The 20,215-nt window shown below is 42.0% G+C and overlaps 2 protein-coding genes across 4 annotated transcripts in view; both read left to right on the top strand.

Annotated features, from left to right (window-relative positions):
• Positions 1-9,861, top strand: part of dock9b (dedicator of cytokinesis 9b) — a 50,882-nt gene extending 41,021 nt beyond the window's left edge. For 2 of the 3 annotated variants that reach the window (XM_041966357.1, XM_041966356.1), the window contains exons 38-52: positions 39-154; positions 252-389; positions 501-683; positions 799-912; positions 1,089-1,304; positions 1,435-1,492; positions 2,917-3,023; positions 3,877-3,999; positions 4,281-4,394; positions 5,572-5,718; positions 6,393-6,603; positions 7,025-7,215; positions 7,314-7,414; positions 7,786-7,924; positions 8,713-9,861. In XM_041966357.1, the coding sequence (XP_041822291.1) occupies positions 39-154; positions 252-389; positions 501-683; positions 799-912; positions 1,089-1,304; positions 1,435-1,492; positions 2,917-3,023; positions 3,877-3,999; positions 4,281-4,394; positions 5,572-5,718; positions 6,393-6,603; positions 7,025-7,215; positions 7,314-7,414; positions 7,786-7,924; positions 8,713-8,829 (2,075 nt within the window). In that variant the 3' untranslated portion in view covers positions 8,830-9,861. Of the gene's footprint in view, positions 1-38; positions 155-251; positions 390-500; positions 684-798; positions 913-1,088; positions 1,305-1,434; positions 1,493-2,916; positions 3,024-3,876; positions 4,000-4,280; positions 4,395-4,667; positions 4,674-5,571; positions 5,719-6,392; positions 6,604-7,024; positions 7,216-7,313; positions 7,415-7,785; positions 7,925-8,712 lie in introns of all 3 variants that reach the window. The other variant, XM_041966355.1, reaches the window with a different exon arrangement.
• A 2,305-nt stretch (positions 9,862-12,166) lies between these two features.
• Positions 12,167-19,677, top strand: slc15a1b (solute carrier family 15 member 1b). Its single transcript, XM_041966704.1, has 24 exons — positions 12,167-12,253; positions 12,369-12,420; positions 12,600-12,631; positions 12,789-12,873; positions 13,556-13,697; positions 13,968-14,087; positions 14,175-14,274; positions 15,266-15,356; positions 15,466-15,549; positions 16,155-16,237; positions 16,391-16,477; positions 16,564-16,653; positions 16,757-16,801; positions 16,889-16,921; positions 17,043-17,131; positions 17,241-17,322; positions 17,418-17,534; positions 17,666-17,806; positions 18,125-18,171; positions 18,393-18,500; positions 18,587-18,701; positions 18,814-18,951; positions 19,149-19,256; positions 19,450-19,677. The coding sequence occupies exons 1-24, from the start codon at positions 12,167-12,169 to the stop codon at positions 19,675-19,677; spliced, it is 2,304 nt and encodes a 767-aa protein (XP_041822638.1).
• Positions 19,678-20,215: the final 538 nt, after the last annotated feature.

The following is a 20,215-nucleotide window of genomic DNA, read 5'->3' as shown; positions in this document are numbered from 1 at the left end:
TCTCTTCAAAAGTGACCTTGTGTCTTTTTTCTATGCAGTGTACTCCCATACAGAAGCAGATGTGAGCAGCCAGTGCCTGCTGGAGGCCAATGTGTCTACAGAGGTCTGTCTGACTGTGCTGGACACACTCAGCATCTTCATCATGGGATTCAAGGTATCGGCTGCGACGCTGTTGATACAAACGACAACGGTACACGTCATTTTTGCATATTAATCCCATTTTTGTTGGTTGGTCCTCACGTTCTCCTCAGACTCAGCTGAATTCAGATCTTGGTCACAACCCCCTGATGAAGAAAGTTTTCCAGGTCCATCTGTGCTTCCTGCAGATCCCTCAGTCTGAGGCCGCCCTCAAACAGGTCTTCACCTCCCTCAGGACCTTCATCTACAAGGTGAAAGACTCGTGAATGGCTGGGGAAAGTAGAACATCTGTTTTATGACCTTTTTCTCGATGGCTCCATTTGTCATGCATTACATCCCGTGTCTCCCCATGCGACCTCCAGTTCCCCTGTACCTTCTTTGATGGCCGGGCCGACATGTGTGCCTCTCTGTGCTACGAAATCCTCAAGTGCTGTAACTCCAAGCTGAGCTCAATCCGCAGCGACGCCGCCCATCTTCTCTACTTCCTCATGAAAAGCAACTTTGACTATACTGGACGCAAGTCTTTTGTACGAACACACCTGCAGGTACGTCTGTCGACTAGCGTGCACATGCACACTTCTAAGTATGCTAGCCGTGTTCTTGTAGGTCATGCTTTAGTGCAGTAGTGATTTCCTGTAGTCTTCCTCTGTATTTGTCCAGGTGGTCATCGCTGTCAGTCAGCTGATTGCTGATGTCATCGGCATCGGAGGTACCCGTTTCCAGCAGTCGCTCTCCATCATTAACAACTGTGCCAACAGTGACAAGAACATCAAGGTGAGAGGGGTCTGGTGACAAACACTTAGTCATCCTTCACACTTTCTTTTTTGTCCTATACTAGTTTTTTAAATCAGGTAAATTCAAATCTCGTCATGTCGTCACAGTGTCATCTGTGAAATTTTCATGCAAATAGAGGCGTAAAAGCTTTGTTTGTTGCTATTGTACCACTGCAGCACACGGCATTTCCGTCAGATGTGAAGGACCTGACGAAGCGCATCAGGACAGTGCTGATGGCCACAGAGCAGATGAAGGAGCACGAGAACGACCCGGAGATGCTGGTGGACCTCCAGTACAGCTTGGCCAAGTCCTACACCAGTACACCTGAGCTCCGCAAGACCTGGCTGGACAGCATGGCTCGCATCCACAACAAGAACGGAGACCTTTCAGAGGTTTTTTTTTTTTAAGTTTTTAATTACACACTCAATTGCAGTTTAGTTGACACAGATTTGCATTGCTTTGCACTTCAGTGAGGCATTTTTGTGCTAACATGTGACTTGTCTCTGTCTGCCTCACCTGCAGGCAGCCATGTGCTACGTGCACGTTGCCGCACTGGTAGCTGAGTACTTATGGAGGAAAGGTGAGTCGAGGATATAGGGGTGGTAATGGTATGCTTCCTTTTACAGTCAATAACTGATAACCATTTGAACTCCATTCCAAAATTTTAATGATCCCATTTTATAGAGGCCATATACAGGAATGAGTGACTGGTTAACACAGTAGAAAGGAGATTAAACTGGAATAAGTGTTGAACAAACTCAATAAATGGATTTGATTCACTTCTCGTGTATTGGAGAAAGATTATGGACAGTAATAAAAATGCTGTTTGTTTTACACATATAAAAACCGTTAATCCATATTCCTCCTCATTTTTTAATGGGACTGTATAACAGTAAATCAGCACTCCACCAACCAACACCAGCACCAACAAGTAAAAAAATAAAAAGGACGATTGACATGATTTGCAGACACATTCCATGACTTTTTCCACTTCTTTGCTTTTTGTAATACTTTGTAGGAGAAATAAAGTGAGCACACACACACACAGAGGAACATACACTTTCATCCTCCACCTGAGCAATCGTCCAAGGGTCATCTGTTTGTTCCCGTGTTAAAAACGCTCCAACTGTGCATTCCATAGATAAGATCCCCTCTCATGTTCCTCCACATATCAAACTTGAGACTGCCTTCAGACTTTGGATCTGGGCATCTGTTGTATAGCGTGACAGGATTTTGAATAAAGTCGGCGGTTCATTGTCAGGCCAGAGTGTTTGAGAGTGGCCTGAGCTTCCCTCAGAGCTCCTGTTCCTGTGTAGAATACAGAATAAATGGTGCATGAAGCATCCTACCACGAGGGCAGAAACATTCCAGACACACTCCAAACACAGTATCACCATTTTTGGTCCTCACGAGATCCCTTATTTTTAATGTTCAGCCAAGAAAACTGTAGTGGTCCCATTGCCATATGGAAAGCCACCTCTCACCAGAATGTAACACAATGATGCACCGCTGTGGTGATGAAACTGAAAAAAAGACTCTTATATATGGTGCATGTAATCAGTATCTCTTCTGTTTCACACACCACTTTCTACCAGCTTGTGGCGATTCTTCACTGGTTTATGCCTTATTGATGTATCGCTGCTGTGTGCCACATTAAAACTGAATGCCACTTGTGTTTGGTAGTTTAATGTGAGCCATTAAGATAAAGATTAACTTCTCTGGTAGCTTGACTAGCAGGTTAGCTGTAGCTACTGTACGTATTAGCCCTGTATGGCTAGCATAGCAAGCATAGCCCTGACAGTGTCAAACATCATATATCAAAATGTTATTTTTATTTATCTATTTAATGTACAAATTGATATGTCTAATACATCACAATCTGTCTTTATATTAAATGTTTTTAGTCATAATTTAACTGTGGTCCAAAACAATTAAATTCCTATTAAATCCAGATCATTTCTGTTCTTTCATTTTGCCCATGTTGCTCCTGTGTTTGTCTGTCAGGCATGTTCAGGCAGGGCTGCTCGGCTTTCCGCGTCATCACTCCAAACATCGATGAGGAGGCAGCCATGATGGAGGATGTAGGGATGCAGGATGTTCACTTTAATGAGGTCAGACTTTTGTAGTTATTTCTCCATGTCACATTCAGGGCTGCAGACCAGGCTGTAAATGTCTGACCACTGTTTTAAGTTCCTCACTGGCATCACATGTTAGATAATGACTGTCTAGCAGATCTCTTATCTCTTAAAAGTATCAATTGCCCTTGCCCATTGCTACAGTGAAAACACTGTAGACTTTGACACAGGGCTTGGTACATGTGCTAATGTAGGAAATCACTGAGTTGGCAGGCAGAAGAGTCTTCGAAAAACAAGAGTTCAGGGTCAGGGACTCAGTGTCTTGCTCAATGACAATCCAGCAGGGGTTGGCAGAGGCATGAGATCAGGGGTCACATGCATAAAACTCAAAAAGACAGAAATATGCATACGCATTCTTTTTGTCAGATTTATTAAGCTGTCCAAACACATTTCCACTCCTGCAATTATCCATAAATGTGTGTAGAAGGTGTGTTCTTGCGTGTACATCGTTCATATATCTGGGCCGTGGACTTCTGGTAAGCTGACGTGAAATTGAAAGTGATGTCTAGAGAATGTGTGAGCTTTTATGAGTTGGTCAACAAATCTGTAGGCAATGAAAAGCACATTTACCTTCCATCTCCTCTGAAAAGCTTTCCTCTTTATGAGCTGTATCATCCCCCAATAAAAGGAAAGGACCTGATGGATCCATTTCCTCCCACGTCTGCTGTCTTTACAGGAACATTACGCTCAGTTTATGTTCACTGTAGCTTTGTGAACAAATAAGAACAAACAGAAATGCCCCTCTTTGCAGCGATTAAATATTCTGAGCTGAGACTGCAGGGACGAAAGGAAAGTTTACATTTATTTATCTGTGCGTCTGTTTGGTCAGGAGGTGCTGATGGAGCTGTTGGAGGAGTGTGCTGATGGTCTCTGGAAGGCGGAGCGCTATGAGCTCATCGCTGATGTCTACAGGCTCATCATTCCCATCTATGAACAGCGCAGAGACTTTGAGGTAAACTGCCCGGTGATCACAGTTAGAGACCAGGGATGAGGCAGCAGTGGAGTTATCATTCCTTAAACCTGCTAAGAAAGATGGTGCACATCTGAGATTTAAAAGGTTACAACAACCCTGCAATAGATCCAAGAATACTACTTATTTAGCTTGTTTGCATGATGTTTTCAGATATACTGCAACTAAATCATCCAGTTTGATTTACCCTCCACTGCACGAGTGACTTTATCTCTGGGTTATTCTTTCTCTCTTCATGTTCTTGGTCTATTTTTGCGGAACAGAAACTGACACACCTGTATGATACCCTCCACCGTGCCTACACTAAAGTGATGGAGGTGATGCATACTGGAAAAAGGCTGCTGGGAACATACTTCCGAGTGGCCTTCTTTGGACAGGTAAGTTTCCAAAATGAATAAAAACAAACAAAAAACCCCCAAAAAGTTGAACACTGATGGAATACAGTGCTGTTTTTGCCTAGCATGAATGCTAACTCAATCCAAACAACACAAAAGCATGATGGTTATGTAATCTCTTGCCTTTTACATGCATGCATATTTAGTAAGAGGACACTCCCTTACACATACTCATGAACCACTGAATTTTAATCTACAGCACCTAAAACACTCCTTTTTATTGACATGTCTCTTCTTTTCTCCTCCCCCTCCAAGGCTGCGGTAAGTGCTAACAGGTTTAGCTGTGTGTGTTGGCTTGGTGTGCACTTCCACCTCCTTGCATCATTACATTGTTTGAAGCCTGATGTTAGTGGCATATGTAGATGCACATTTCCTAGATATACCTCTGTAGTGGCTTATGGTTGCTGAACAGTAGCGGAGAAGAACTCTAGTCCCAAAAGTGGGAGGTTAGTAGTTGAATGCAGATATTGTGGCATACGCATGTTCTTAGCAAAACAAAGACTATAATCTTAGTTGTATTTTTTTGTTTTTGCTATATTTTCCCCCAAAGCAAAAGAGCAAAATCTTCCACATAGGCTCTAGTTTTTACTCCACTTTTTTTGTGTAGTCCTGTGTGTTGGCTTGGGTAAACTCCTCATTAACCTTTCCCTTGATAAGTCATTTTACTGTGGGACTCCCATCTTCAGTGATTACGCCGGCCTGTTTCCACCCACACACACACACCTGTGTGCTTCTCCATAGATAAATGCCCGAAACAGATCATGTTTGTGAAGTAACCAGCTGAAGTTTGCACAATTTTCCTACTGTTTTCCTCTCCTTGCTTTATTGATGGGTCATTTTTTTAAGTACTGTATTAGCATGTTGTTATTTCAGTGGCTTGTGTACATAGTACCTCAATCTAATGTGGTGTATCATACATCTCTTCTACAGTGTGTCTTTATGGGTTTTGTTTGTCCTTATAATGCATGTACTGCATGCATAGTTACACTGGAAAAAAAAGTCATTGGCAAATTAAAGATATGGTTTCTGGATTTTACACCCGATGGCAAGAACTTTGCCAAGTTGGCATGTCTGACAGGTTTGACTTATCCTAGCTACAGGTGACAAAGTGGCCCAGAGTTCATAACCAGGCTCTTGACTTCCTCCCTCTTCTCCGCAGGGCTTCTTTGAAGATGAAGATGGGAAGGAATACATCTACAAGGAGCCAAAGTTCACTCCGCTGTCGGAGATTTCCCAGAGGCTCCTGAAGCTCTACTCCGACAAGTTTGGTCAGGAGAACGTCAAGATCATTCAGGACTCCGGCAAGGTGGGATCACGTGTGTGTGTTTATATGACTGCGATCGTAGATGTGAGGATGGCATACAGAAAAGTCATGGTTCCAAAGCAACGCCATACAACAGCATACAAGTCACTTACTGAATGAATGCTAAGACTCTTTGTCTGCTAGATGTGTAAATTAGCCACTGTTAATGCAGGTTTACGTTTCTTAAATGTGTTTACTTGCAGATCCACATGCTTGTTTTTAAGACAGGCATGGAGAAAAAAATCAGAACAATTAACCCCACAAGTTCACACAGCATGCTAACGTTTGCTATACTAATGCCTTGCACTTCTCCTCGTGTGTGTTTTATTTAAGAAATAATTCCAGCATAGTTAAAGCACTCCCCATAAAACCACAACTTGTCATGTGTGCAGATTCAACAAAGAAGATGCTGTGTGTTATTTAGAGAGCTTTAGAGATGCTCATGGGCACATTGATTTGAACACTGATAAGAGCCAGGTTAGCTGTTTGCCCCTGCTTCTACTCTTAATGCTAAGATAAACTAATCATCTCCTAGCTCGAGCTCCATAGTTTAAGCTCGGATATGTCAGTGGCATCAATTTGCAAGTTTCCCAAATTGTCAAACTATCGCTGTCTTGTTTTTTCCACTACCACAGGTATTTTACGGCCAAACATCTTTGTCTCTTGTGCACCCACAGGTGAACCCCAAGGACCTGGACTCCAAGTATGCCTACATCCAGGTGACCCACGTCACACCCTACCTAGATGACAAGGAGCTGGAGGACAGGAAGACCGACTTTGAGAAGAGCCACAACATCCGGCGCTTTGTGTTCGAGACGCCGTTCACCGTGTCGGGCAAGAAGCAGGGAGGGGTGGAGGAGCAGTGTAAACGGCGGACCGTTCTCACCAGTAGGTTGTGCAGCTCTGACTGTGATTTCTCCTCACAGCAGTTTAGATGCTAATTTCACTCGACAAGCAGGACCAAGAAATATTAATGTGGACTTCATGTGGATCAAGAAACCAAACCTTGTCCTTGTTGCCATTCTCTTCACAGTAGTATGCAAAGAATAATAAAACAGTATCTTCCTGGTTGCCATGTGTTACTGGTAATTATACCTGAATCAGATAAAGCCAGGTGAAGTTTATTACTGTACTGTCTATTTCATCCCAAAGTTCAGGTGTTATCTTACTGTGGTACTAATCAAGAGGGTTGGATGGACAGAAGTAGATACAGCGGGACAAATAGCTGATAACAAAAAACAAAAATTGGACACACACACTCTATTTATATGACATTTATAAGAATAGTTTTTTCGCTTCTCCCATCCAGCCACCCACTGTTTCCCTTATGTGAAGAAGCGAATAGCAGTCATGTACCAACACCAGACCGATCTGAGGCCCATCGAGGTGGCCATAGACGAGATGAGTGCCAAGGTGGCCGAGCTGCGACTCCTGTGCTCGGCCTCTGAGGTGGACATGATCCGCCTGCAGCTCAAACTGCAAGGCAGCATCAGTGTTCAGGTACGAATGACAAGGTCCTGCAGCTATCCGAGAGGCTGTAAATCATTTTACTCCTCATGAATGACTTCAGAGTAATTTTGGCCTGCATTGTCATCCAGGTCAATGCCGGTCCTCTCGCGTACGCCAGAGCCTTCCTCGACGACAGCAGTGCCAAGAAATATCCTGACAACAAGGTCAAACAGCTCAAAGAGGTGTTCAGGTACTTATCAATGACAGAAACATTTGCAGATGTAAAACTACAACTTGAACCTCTCTTCCTTCTCTCTGCATTGCCCCAAAAATAAGACTAGAAATACATTTATAAACAATACATACAGTCTCTTTGGTGGGTGCATGTATCAGAGATAAATTGCGTGGTCTGAACTGTGTTGCACCATTAGGCAGATATGTGACAACACTGTTAACACATACAGTATCAGTTATGCACAACAAAACAGTAGTATGTGAATGTACAGTGAACAATACTAACAGTTAGAGGATATGTTATAGTTATATTTTTTATCCTCTGCATGTTGCGTGACTCACGTGAGTTTTGAAGTGGCACTGAAGCGCTGTTGCATCTCTCCTCAGGCAGTTTGTGGACGCCTGCGGTCAGGCGCTGGGCGTGAACGAGCGGCTGATCAAAGAGGACCAGCAGGAGTATCATGATGAGATGAAGGCCAACTACAGGGACCTGACCAGGGAGCTGTCAAACATCATGCATGAGCAGGTAGGAACCCCAAAGACTAAGATCAGCTGTTATCACGTTTAGACGACTGCAAGTCTTTTCACCTTGTCGGAGTCTCAGCTACAGAAAACTATGCCAAGCTACCTGATTTCTGGCACAGATTTTATTGTCCATTGAGACAAATCCCACCCATCAAGAGTCCAGGTAGCGCACTCTATAAAAAGTCCTCAAACCAGGTCTGAAGTGAAAAGAAGTTTTTCCACATCCTCAAAGGAATCACGTAGCTTCGCGCTAATATTTAGCAGCCAAGTGACTCCTCTGATGGTTGTTTCAATCTTCCGACTATATTTACTGTGAAAATGTGCTGCCCCATTTTTCTACTTTCATGTTGATTGGTTTGTCTTATTTTATTGCTTTAGCTATTTAGCTACCTCAAAGAGTTGTCCACAACTGCAGTCTACTGCTCATTTACTAACCATGTCTCCTATCTCCTGCTCTCTCTGGGCTGCCCTGAGCAGATTGGATGGTAATGCTGCTTTTGTCATTTGATGAAGTTACCATTGCACTCCATAGAGGAACAGTAAGGGACTGCATGAAGAGTATTGGGGAAATAATGTCCAAATACAAAGACAGTGTGTTTTCCTCGAAAAAAATTAATTGATTAAATTTTTAATAATAATAATTTCACAACTGAAAATGATGTAAAATGTAAATCTGAAATGAGAAATTACGACTTCCTTGCAGTCCCTACGCTTAAATTAACGTGCACGTGTGTCACTTTCAAACAGGATCAGATAAATAACTTTTTCCTAATTGACCTTCATCTCTAGATAAACCCAGTGGAGGACGGCACGAGGAGCACTCTGTCCGACTCTATAGGCATCTTCAACGCTATTAGTGGCACGCCAACCAGTGCCAACCCACATGGCTCCACCACCATACTCTGACATGGATGTTTCACACCAGACTCATGGACTCTGCACCACTAACGACTGATTAAACTACCTGCGAGTCAAGAGGATGCAATTAAATACTTAACCACAACCTTCATCCATTTTTTTTTCTTCTGCTATACGTGTCATGAGCTGGAAAATGTGACATTCACCCCCTGTTATCAGTAGGCCCAGTGTTGTTCTTGTTTCCTATGGAGACACTGTTGTTCCTTTAAAATTTTAAGAAAAGTGATTCTATCAACTTATTTCCAGATTTGGGTCATTTATTCTATTGTATAGTTTATTTTCTTTAAAGCAAGGCGGGGTTAAGTTTAAATTCTGACACAGCAAGTGTGTATCTGATACTGTGACTGACAACATCATGTTATCTTAATTGTCCTGGTGTCTCAGGCTCCACCCAAGGTATGTTGTAACAGACATGAGGGACTTCAGTATTTGAATTGATCCAAGTCTTTTTTTTTTCTTTTTTAACTCTAAGGCTCCCATTTATGTACAGTGTTTGTAAGAGAGTGCATCAAGATCATTTTTAATGGAAATGAATCAGTAAATGCCACTGCTGTAACCGTACATAAATTCTTCAGCTGATGCACAGTATTTTTACATTTCCCTTTTCTATCGTTTTCCATTGAGGCCCTTTTACAGCAGAGGCACCAGAGTTTATCTTTTATCTTACCTTGGACATTTGAAAGATTTAGTGTCTCTATTTTAGGCCAATGGACGTGTATAGAAACTGTCTTAAGCCAAGTGAACCACAATGTTTTTCTGCAAAGAAAAGTGTGTGCAATATTTTCTATTGTTACCAAGGCAACCTACTGCACAGAAAACCACTCTTGCCAAAGACATTAGAAAAAGACTGTGCAATGCAAGACAAGGGTGTGACTATTTGTAATCTACCCCCTTTGTTTCTTTGTCTGTCATGCCTTTTATTATCTGTGAGGTAAAAATTAGGACACATTTTTACTTATTGACTGCTCATGTAAATATGTTTAAGACATATAAAGAAATAAATTCTGTAATAATACCTTCTTCCATGCCTTGCTTTTGTGTGCTCTCTGTGAAGTGCTTCTCCCATCTGTGCAGTTGTCTGCACATCAAATTTCATCACAGCCTGCAAACTGCTGCTGTGTGCTGCTTTTGTACTAATGTGGTTTTCATATTATTACTGTTGTTTGCTGCTATTATCTTTTTTGACTTTCTATAATTTGACCAAAAATTATGAAACCTTAGAGAGGCAATGCTAGCTGCTCCGTCAGGTTTTACTCAGGTGCAGCAGTGAGATTGAGCTAAATGCTTGCATGCTAACATCCTCACAATGACAATGCTAGCATGTTAATGTTTAGCAAGTGCAATGTTCACCGTCTTAGTTTAGTGTTAGCATGCTAACGTTTGCTAATTGGCATTAAACACAAAGTAGCAGGGGAGCAGAGGGATCAGATACAATTCAAAGCAGTCTCATATCTGTGAGGCTGAAGCTGCAGACTCCCAACTGTCAGTAAAGCTGTTCAAGTCTGGACAATCCAAACTCGTTGATGTGCGGCTGGACTGTGTATTGCGATGGGTAAGTTGAGAGAAAAGTGCTGTAAAAAATGGTTGTTATCTCTCTTATACTGTCAGTTACACTGCATGCTGTCTTTATTCATTTACATTCTAATATATAACTTTAAAAATAACATTGTTCCAAATAAAAAAATGAATTAGCATTAAAACACACTCTTGCTAATTTCAGTACACTGCTGCTAAAGCCTTACTTGTTAGCTTATGATTGCTAAATGCTGTAGCTAACGTTAGCAAACTTATAATAGCCATTGATTGAAATATTGCTCTATATCAGACATTACTAATCCAGTTTGCTGCATTTAATACTCTATTTCACTTTTGCCCACTGTTACACTTTGTTGCATTAGCTTCTAGCATTTACTATTAACAGTTATATCATAATTGTCACAAAATGTTAGGCTACACCCTCTCCCTTTAAACTTTCACTAGCTCATTTTATTTTATTTTTTATTCTACTATTTTCTTTTATTTCTTCCTCACATTCAGGTAGCTTGACAGACAATACTGGTAGCTAAACAGCAGCTAAAAGCACTGCCTTTTCAGTTAGCTCCTTAGCCTCAGCTAACTATCGCCATGAAGCTACAAGCCTGCTAATGCAAGCAACACTACGTTGTACTGCTGCGTCATAGCTGTACAAACTCTGTGAACAGTTGTTAAAGTTTTCTATAGCATGCTATAGGCTAGCAAGGCAATACTAAATTTTAACGGCAGTATTTATCGATGTATTTAATTATAGTGCCTGATAACTTTTCACTGTGTCTGGGCTCCATGCATCAAATCAATAAACAGTTCACATGGTAAAAATACAAGTACGTGTGTGTGTGTGTGTGTGTGTGTTTATGAGTGAGCATGTTGGTCAGTGTCAGAGTGAATGGAGTGGCGCTTTCATTGAAGAGAAGCAGGAGTGAAATCAGGATGCTGATGCTGTAAAATCCCCACTGTGCTCTGTGTCATGCAAAAGACCTGCTAATCCCACCCCTAATCACTGACAGAGCCCCCCTACCCACACACACACACACACACACACACACACATCTTGTTGTGTTGCTGTTACTGGACAAACACCCCAACTGTGTTATTGTTTCAGAGATTTGGGCTGCTAAACATCATGCGTGAGTCCTGCTCGTGTTTCATGCTGTTTGTGTGTGTATTCATTTAGTGAAATACACATGAATTCAATATTTCAGCTGTACCTTTTTATGTTTTATATATTTTAGTCACTGCTGTAAACTGCCTTGTGAATTAATGGTTTGTGTACTGCAATCAAAGAGCTAAATGAAATACCAAACTATCTTTGAAGGACCATCATCTCTAGGATTTCCAAAAGGTTCAAGATGTGTGAGATTACATTTACTCAACCTGCCTTATAAAACCTGAACACACACACACACACACACACACACACACACACACATAACCACATGTGCACAAAAATGTCTAAATGCTTTATCTGCTAAAACACAAACCAGTCTATCTGTAAGTGTGCTCTCGAAAATGAAAGAGGGTTTAAAGGTCTGCACTTTATGTATACATACATGATTTTTGCCCTTACTCAGTCTTTACATACAGTGTATATATATCTTAACAGTCACTAGAATGAGAAACTAGAGTGAGTTTAGAAAGCGATAAGAGCTACACTATCATTGTTAGCTTAATCAGCTGAACTCATTAGTCCTCTTTTTCTGGAAGACCCCCTGGTTGCACTTCAGTTGAGTCATAAAATTACTGACACATGGACACTGTGATGAGGAGAATGTGCTGGGAGGTGGGAAAAATGGTGACTTGCATGTTGGGAGGTGCTGGACAAGATGTTTGCGGTGTGCGTGTGATCCACAGTCCAGCATCAGTGGGTGGTGCAGGGGTGGGGTGGGGGGTTTGGTGGGAGGTTACATAAGAAGCTGGCCAAGCCTTGGCTGGGTCGTCACACTGTGGATTCAGACAGGGATCATTAGTCTCTTTGTGTCTTTTTGCTGAAGGATTCATTTGGGAGCAGGGACCTGAAGTCGGCACACCCAGCAGCCATGGCAGGTGAGTCCTAGTCTGGACCAGGACCCTCAGGAACCAATCCTAAGAGTTTGGGATTTCTTTTCCTGCAAGTTTTAGAGGAGTTATTGCTTCATGCAAACATTTATTCCAAACACATTTCTGCGTATTTCAAATTTTTCTCGTTTATGCAATGTGTGACTTCCGATGCTTGTTTTCTGCAGATCGCGACGAGAGGAAGCGCAAGTCAAAGAGTGTAAGTTGTTATTGGAGCGTCTGTAGCATTTATAGACATGCAGATATTTATTGTTTAGCGCTCTGACACTCAGCAGGACTGTCTGTGGATATTAAAAAGAAATCTAAGGCACTCAAATACTTTGTTGAGGAATAAAAAGATGTTTTCCCTCTAACAGGCCACAGTCGGTGGCTACCCAATAAGCATCTTCTTCATTGTGGTCAATGAGTTCTGCGAGCGTTTCTCCTACTATGGCATGCGAGGTGAGTTGCTTTGTGCTGGAGCTGATGAAAGCTGTGTAATTTACATTTCAAAAGCCTGTTTATACTTTCCCTGAGTATTTCTATTTTAAGTGATTACATTTATTGGACAGCTATAGTTACTTTGCAGATTAAGATTGTACACAGAAAATATATAATCAGTCTGTCAATACAGCGGTGGAAAAATATTCAGATGCTTTACTGAAGTAAAAGTATCAATACAACATCCAGCAGCAAAATGGATGATTTGAGCACTTTGGGTCTTGAATGAAACCATGTGAGAAGTTGGAGTAAAAGTATAAAGTAGAATACATTGAAAAGTACCTAAAATTGTACTTGAGTAAATGTACTTAGTTACTTTCCACCACTGCTAAACTATGATGCAATGCTACAAATGAAACTATCCAACAATATCTACAAATGTATGCAAATATACCTCCACCAGACATGATTGCAACCATAAGGGGGATTAAATAATGTCATATATAATAATATAAGAGTCACACTGGCCATTGTTCTGCATCTGTACTTCACTTTTAATACTGTGGACGTTTTACATGCACTTTTACATGAGTAAGATTTTGAATGCAGGACTCATTTGGAGCATCTTTACATTGCTGCATTGCCACTTTTACAAGTAAAATACCTGAATGCTTCTTCCTACATCCCTGCAACCCGTCCACAGCCGTGCTGGTGCTGTACCTCACATACTTCCTGAAGTGGAGTGATGACTTCGCCACCACTATCTACCATACCTTTGTGGCTTTGTGCTACCTGACACCCATCCTGGGAGCCATTGTGGCGGATTCATGGCTCGGCAAGTTCAAGTGAGTTTCAAATCCTGCAACTGTTTTAGCTGCAAACGCATTTAAAAAAGGGGGGGCATCAAATCAATAAGCTGTAATTAGCTTTATTGTAGCTGTTTCTGGTTCCAAATGCTTGTCTAGAGTGTTCGGGTCAAAGTATATCTCACAGTATCGGCTGTTAAATTTCATCTTTGGCTTTTTGACCCTTTATCTTATCTCTCTGATGTACAACTGTTTAACTGCTCGCTCCTTCCTCCTCCTCCTCCTCCTCCTCCTCCTCCCTCTGCACAGGACTATTATTTACCTGTCCATCGTTTATACGGCTGGTCAGGCTGTCCTGGCAGTGAGCGCCATCCATGACATCACAGACACAAACAAGGACGGCACCCCCGACAACATGGCCCTCCACGTGTGAGCTGAGCGCGCTCAGATCTGTGTGACAGAAACAGAGCAGGTGCACACGTACAGATATGTAGTGACGCTGTGTTTTTCCCGCAGAGCTCTGTCCATGCTGGGCTTGATGCTCATTGCTCTGGGAACAGGAGGCATCAAACCCTGCGTGGCTGCCTTTGGTGGAGACCAGTTTGAAGACCATCAGGTTAGATGTCACTTAAGCACACATACATACACACACAAGGGAGAGGTGATAAAAATAATAGAAAGAGGCTCTACAATCTCATCTTATTGTATTCAGAAAGAAAAAAAAACAGCAGGCCTCATCTCATAAATATGATTTACTGCCTGAAACTGCTGCTCTCTCAGAATTATTATTCTTAATGCCGAAAGTCTGATTATAGTTTAGTGAAAATGATTCAGATCTTGATGGCATAACCATTTCTTCTAATCATCAGATCCCAATTTTTCAATGATGAGATAGTTTACTCTTAATCATGAGATCTTTTCTCATTATTGTGAAAAAGGAGATCCAGAGCATGTTATTATGAGAGTTTTCTTGTAATTATGAGAAGTTTTAGCAGTTATGAGAGGAGTTTTCTTGTAATTATGGGAGTTTTTATGAGGGTAATTACCAGATCCTAATTGTATCATAATTATGAAATCCAGATCTCATAATAACCTCATATTTACAGCTACAGATTTGACATTTTATTGAACGGTTTGTCTTATTTGTACCTATTTTGTGTGTACAGGAGGAATAATTCCTTACTGAACAACACAATTCAACACTACAACCTAGAGCCTCAAACACTAACACACAACTGATTGAGCAAGGTAGTATTTATTCCATTAACATCAATCAGATGCAGCTGGATGTACACACTGACATTGACTTTCCTCTTGTGTACACACATGCATGCACACATCACATGCAGGACACGTGTGTTATCTCAGTCTCTCTCTGTCACACATACACTCACACACCAATTAAAAAGACGAGTCACTCAGCCGTCGGTGGCGCCTCATCAGCACTTCTTTTATCTCGTTTCAAACCAGCAAGTTGTTTATTAACTAATAACCACAGGTACACAGGTGGCTGTTTAGTGCCAGGTACAAAGATTACCCCATAATATTAATGACTCTTGTGACATGGGATGTTATATAAGGCTTGTTTAACTTCCTGTGTCCAACAGGAGAAGCAGAGAAGCACCTTCTTCTCCATCTTCTACCTGTCCATCAATGCTGGCAGTCTGCTGTCCACTGTCATCACCCCCATCCTTAAAGGTGCGCTGAAGCTGAGCATAAACAGAGCATAAACTATGCCGGTGATATCACATTGAATTTAAAAAATGTGTGTGTGTGTGTGTGCGTGTGCGCGTGCTGTGGTTTCCAGCTCAGGAGTGTGGTTTTTACAAAAAGCAGCTGTGCTACCCCCTGGCCTTCGGTGTCCCTGCTATTCTCATGCTGGTTGCTCTGAGTAAGAAATCTTTTTTTTTTTAATCTCTTTATTGACTGTGACGAGCAGATCCGTGCCACTTTCTAATAAAGGAAGGAAGGAAGTTGCAGTAATGGTTTTACTCGACTGATGTCAGAAAATAACCCTGCATTTAGGAGGCGGGGAGGGTCTAATTAAATATTCCACTCAGTTGCATTATGGGAAATGTAGGATTCAGTGTTATTGGCTATTGACCCATACCCGTGACTAAAAGCCAACATATTTCAACCTATTATTTCAGTTTTGTCTCCCCAGCTTAATGAAAGCACAATGCTGAATCACTGGCATGTCCCTTTAATAAGTAATTCATTAATGTTTTTTATAGATAAGGAATAAGCCGTTTGCTCGGAAAGCTTCTGGCATTAATACAAGATTTACTAACTATTCATAGGCTCATTTGCTGTAACTTATAAACCCATTATTACCCACTATAAAATGTGTTTCGTAAGGGAGGCAAAGCATGTAATTTATGGTTCATGTCAGATAAGTTAACAATGACCTTTACTTTCTAATTTCCTTTTGCTGTTTTGACAAATGGTCAAATGTTAATATATACATGTATATCTGGTGTGTGTGTGTGTCTGCAGTTGTGTTCATTGTTGGCAGTGGTATGTACTACAAGGCTGCCCCTCAAGGCAACATCATGGTGAAAGTCTGCAAGTGCATCGGGGTAAGAGCATGTTTCTCCACAATATTTAAATAAAATTAGAAACATCCCCTTTATTCAAACATCATTAGTGAGCTTTGTTCACAGTTTAGGTAACTAAATGCATTCCAGTTAGCGTGAAAATTCACACTGAAATGTCCTTTGTGCTATCTGTAGTTCGCGCTCATGAACCGCTTTAACCATCGCTCTCCTGCGTACCCTAAGAGAGACCACTGGATGGACTGGGCTGAGGAGAGATATGATGTAAGGGCTCTATTCATCATCATGCAAATCCAAACAGCACAATCAGTGATGTAAATATCCTAATCCTTTCCTATGTTTGGCTCCAGAAACTCCTGATTGCGCAGGTGAAGATGGTGCTGAAGGTGCTGTTTCTCTACATCCCTCTGCCCATGTTCTGGGCTCTCTTTGACCAGCAGGTAACTCCCAGTTTCCTCCTTGACACTCACTCTTTGCAACTGTAGTTTAATAGCAAATCTGGCACGATCAAAAGACTAAAGCAGAGCTGCGTCTCCTCCACAGGGCTCTAGATGGACCCTCCAGGCGACCACCCTGGACGGTGACTTTGTAAGTGTGTTATTTTTATGTTCTGTGAGAATAATCATCAGAAAAGGCAGTTTTTTTAAATGAGATTCTGTCTGTCTCATTCAACAGGGACTTCTCATAATCCAGCCCGAGCAGATGCAGGTAAGACTCTTGTGTTGATGCTCACTTCTTCGTGGCGTCCTTTGATGCTTTTACATACGTGCTGCCGACGTGAACTTATTGAATAGGCTTTAAAACAGTGACCCGCCCTCTTCTCCTCCAGACTGTCAACCCTATCTTGATCCTCATCTTGGTGCCCATCATGGACAGCGTGGTCTACCCGCTGATTTCCAAGTGCGGATTAAACTTCAGGTGAGTTTATTCCTTGGAGTCTAGGTTGTCTAGGGGTCTCATTTTGGTCGACTTTTGCAGAACACAACAATGCATAACAATGCGTGTGTGTGTGTGTGTGTTGTGTCAGCCCGTTAAAGAGGATGACTGTGGGCATGTTCTTCGCCGCTCTCGCGTTCGTCGCTGCAGCCCTGGTCCAGATACAGGTTGATGTGAGTGTAACACACAAAACAAACACTGGGCAGCTTAAACACACCTTGACTTCTGAAGCACAATTCACACACACACAATGCTGTCTCCCCTCCAGAAAACCCTGCCTAAGTTCCCATCGAGCACTGAGGGCCAAGTGAAGTTCATCAACATGCAGGACAAAGTGCTGGACTTCAAAACTAATAACAAATCGTTTAAGTTAGAGCCTTACACGGTACGTCAGTCAACTTCAGACACAGTACACAGACACTAACTTTCCAAATGCACTAAAACTATGTAGGTCCGCTCTGAGTCACCATGAACTATATGCTGGGGGACATATTGATGTAGTCTTTTCTCCTGCAGGCCGAGGGGAATTACATAACCTATGATGAACCATTTACGCTGAATCTGGGGCCTGGTACCGATGAAAAGATCAGTTTACAGGATGGCACTCGCAGTACCATGGTCTTCCTTCAGAATGAGTCCCTACCCACGTATAGAATGGTGAGCACGTGAGTGTAGCACTCTGTTAGACCTCTGCTGTGCTACAGCTGCAGGAAGCAACACAGTGGAAATATGAATTCCACTTGATCATTCAGAAAATGTCAACTCAATAAACTGCAGTTAGTCCTGCTAGCTTGATGCACTTGACATTACAGGAGGAAATGGTTGTTGCAATGCTAAGGCTCACAGGATGTGGCAATAACATGATGGAAGCTAGAAAAAGGGATAAATAAATGTGACTTCAGCTGGACTTTATCCATGCATCATATATCAAATCTAACTTGATGTGGAGGTTCTAAAGCGTCTCTCTTTCTCCAGTTCGGGGACATCATATCAAAGCCGGAACTGGGCACTAATGCTATCAGGCAAGTTTCAAACTGTTATGAAGCTTAGAGGGGTGATTTTGTGAAGAAGGCCTGAGAGGCCATGTGCAATCCCTGAGTGTGTTGAATTGAGCAACTGATTATACATTCAACTTTTAATGTGGAAGAAGAAGAATGTGTTTAATCTTGTTGCAAATGTGACAGAAACTCACTTTAAGACCGTTGTTTCCTCACCTGCTGCGTGCTGAACTCTCCCTCCTCAGATTTCTGAATGGTTTTAACTCCAGTTTGAATGTAACCGTGGGTGATCTGAGCCTTGACCGCCTTAGCCCCCAAAACATGTCAGAATATCTCTTGGTACCACAGGGAAAGTAAGACTGACACTCCTTTCTTTATGTGACATACAGCTGCTACTTGAGGAAATTCTTTGCCCTGATTGTTTTTCTGCTTGTGTCAGTGCACATTTCAATATCAGGAACGAGATGGATGAACAGTGTGACTACAGTCAAAAGCTGGGCTTCGGCAGCTCTTTCACCTTGATCATCCTGCCAAATTTCACATTTGCAGAAGGCGTAAGAATACACACGAATCCTGTCGCACAAATACATTTAGAGTCACAATATGGCTTGAATGCAACTTCTTTGATCAAGCTAACACATCCTGGTACCTGTCTGTTTCCTGCAGTGCTCACAGAGCATCCGACCGGTGTTGGACATGGAGCCTAACTCCTTCAACATGGCCTGGCAGATTCCTCAGTATTTCCTCATCACGGCAGGAGAGGTCGTCTTCTCTGTCACCGGCCTGGAGTTCTCCTACTCACAGGTAGAGGGCGCTTTCCTCACATATCTGACCACACTGCAAAAGCAGTTTGGAAACAACTGTAAACAAAAATAACAAAAGTGGTATTGGAGAATAAGATCTGTCCTAATGTCCAGAGGCACAAATTATAGAGAGACTGATAATGTTTTGATATGTTTTACAATTTGCCATAATATGTAGTTTCTACTTTTACTGTCCAGGCGCCCAGCAACATGAAGTCTGTGCTGCAGGCTGGTTGGCTGCTAACCGTTGCTGTAGGAAACATCATTGTGCTCATTGTCGCTGAGGCGGCAAAGCTCCCAGACCAGGTGGGTGGATTTTATCGAACACATATTGTCCTCTCTGACCTTGGGAAAGTTCATATTCAAGCTACATGAATTTCTATAATTGATGTTTGAAAGTTACGCAAGATATGTAAGACGTAAAGACAGGTCGGACAGGCAAACAAGAAAGAGATATTAATTAACTCAGATATTTAAACTGTGTGTTTGTGTTCACTAGTGGGCAGAGTACATCCTCTTTGCCTCTCTGCTGGTGTTCGTGTGCATCGTCTTTTCCATAATGGCCTATTTCTACACCTACATCGACCCGACCAAGATAGAAGCCCAGTTTGTCCAGATGGAGCCTGAAGAGAAGGAGAGGAGGAAGAGTTTGGAGATGGTCAGCAAGGACAGAAGGAGCTCTGACTCCAGCTCCGACGAGGAGGAAAGCAAACAGACCAGGATCTAAAGCGACTCTACGCCCTTTCCCACGTTCGGATGCGAATGCTGCTTGGTTCTGTGAGCGTGTGCCGTAGAGTTTTTTTGGTCATTTTGTTGATGCAGTCTGGTGCACTGCTTCACACAAAGTGCTTAGAATGAACAGATGACCTAAGTGAAAGGCTGAAGTGGGAGAAACACAGAAATAGGGCTTTGATGGTGAAGCTCTTGGTGGACAATGTAGGATCTTGGCACTGATAATTATTGTCACCACTTCAAGAATGTGCCTTTTCTGAGGGGTTACTTATATGATTAAAGTCCCCGGATCTTTATTGGTTAGTAATTTGTGCTTTTGCTGTTGTAAATTTGTTTTTACAATGATTTATTTTGCACTGTGTAGCAACAACTGTAGGCTTATGTCATGTGCTGGAGTACACATACAACAAAACCAAAAGTTTGTATTTATTTCCAAGCACTGTTGTATGTATTGTAATATATTGCCTCTGTTTTATATATATATGATGTTCTCATGTGCTCCGGAGTAAAATCTAACCGGAAAGACTGCTTAA

Source organism: Chelmon rostratus, chromosome 24 (genome assembly GCF_017976325.1).
Source record: "Chelmon rostratus isolate fCheRos1 chromosome 24, fCheRos1.pri, whole genome shotgun sequence".
NCBI classification, from domain to species: domain Eukaryota; kingdom Metazoa; phylum Chordata; class Actinopteri; order Chaetodontiformes; family Chaetodontidae; genus Chelmon; species Chelmon rostratus.
This window is presented reverse-complemented; position numbering and strand designations above follow the sequence as displayed.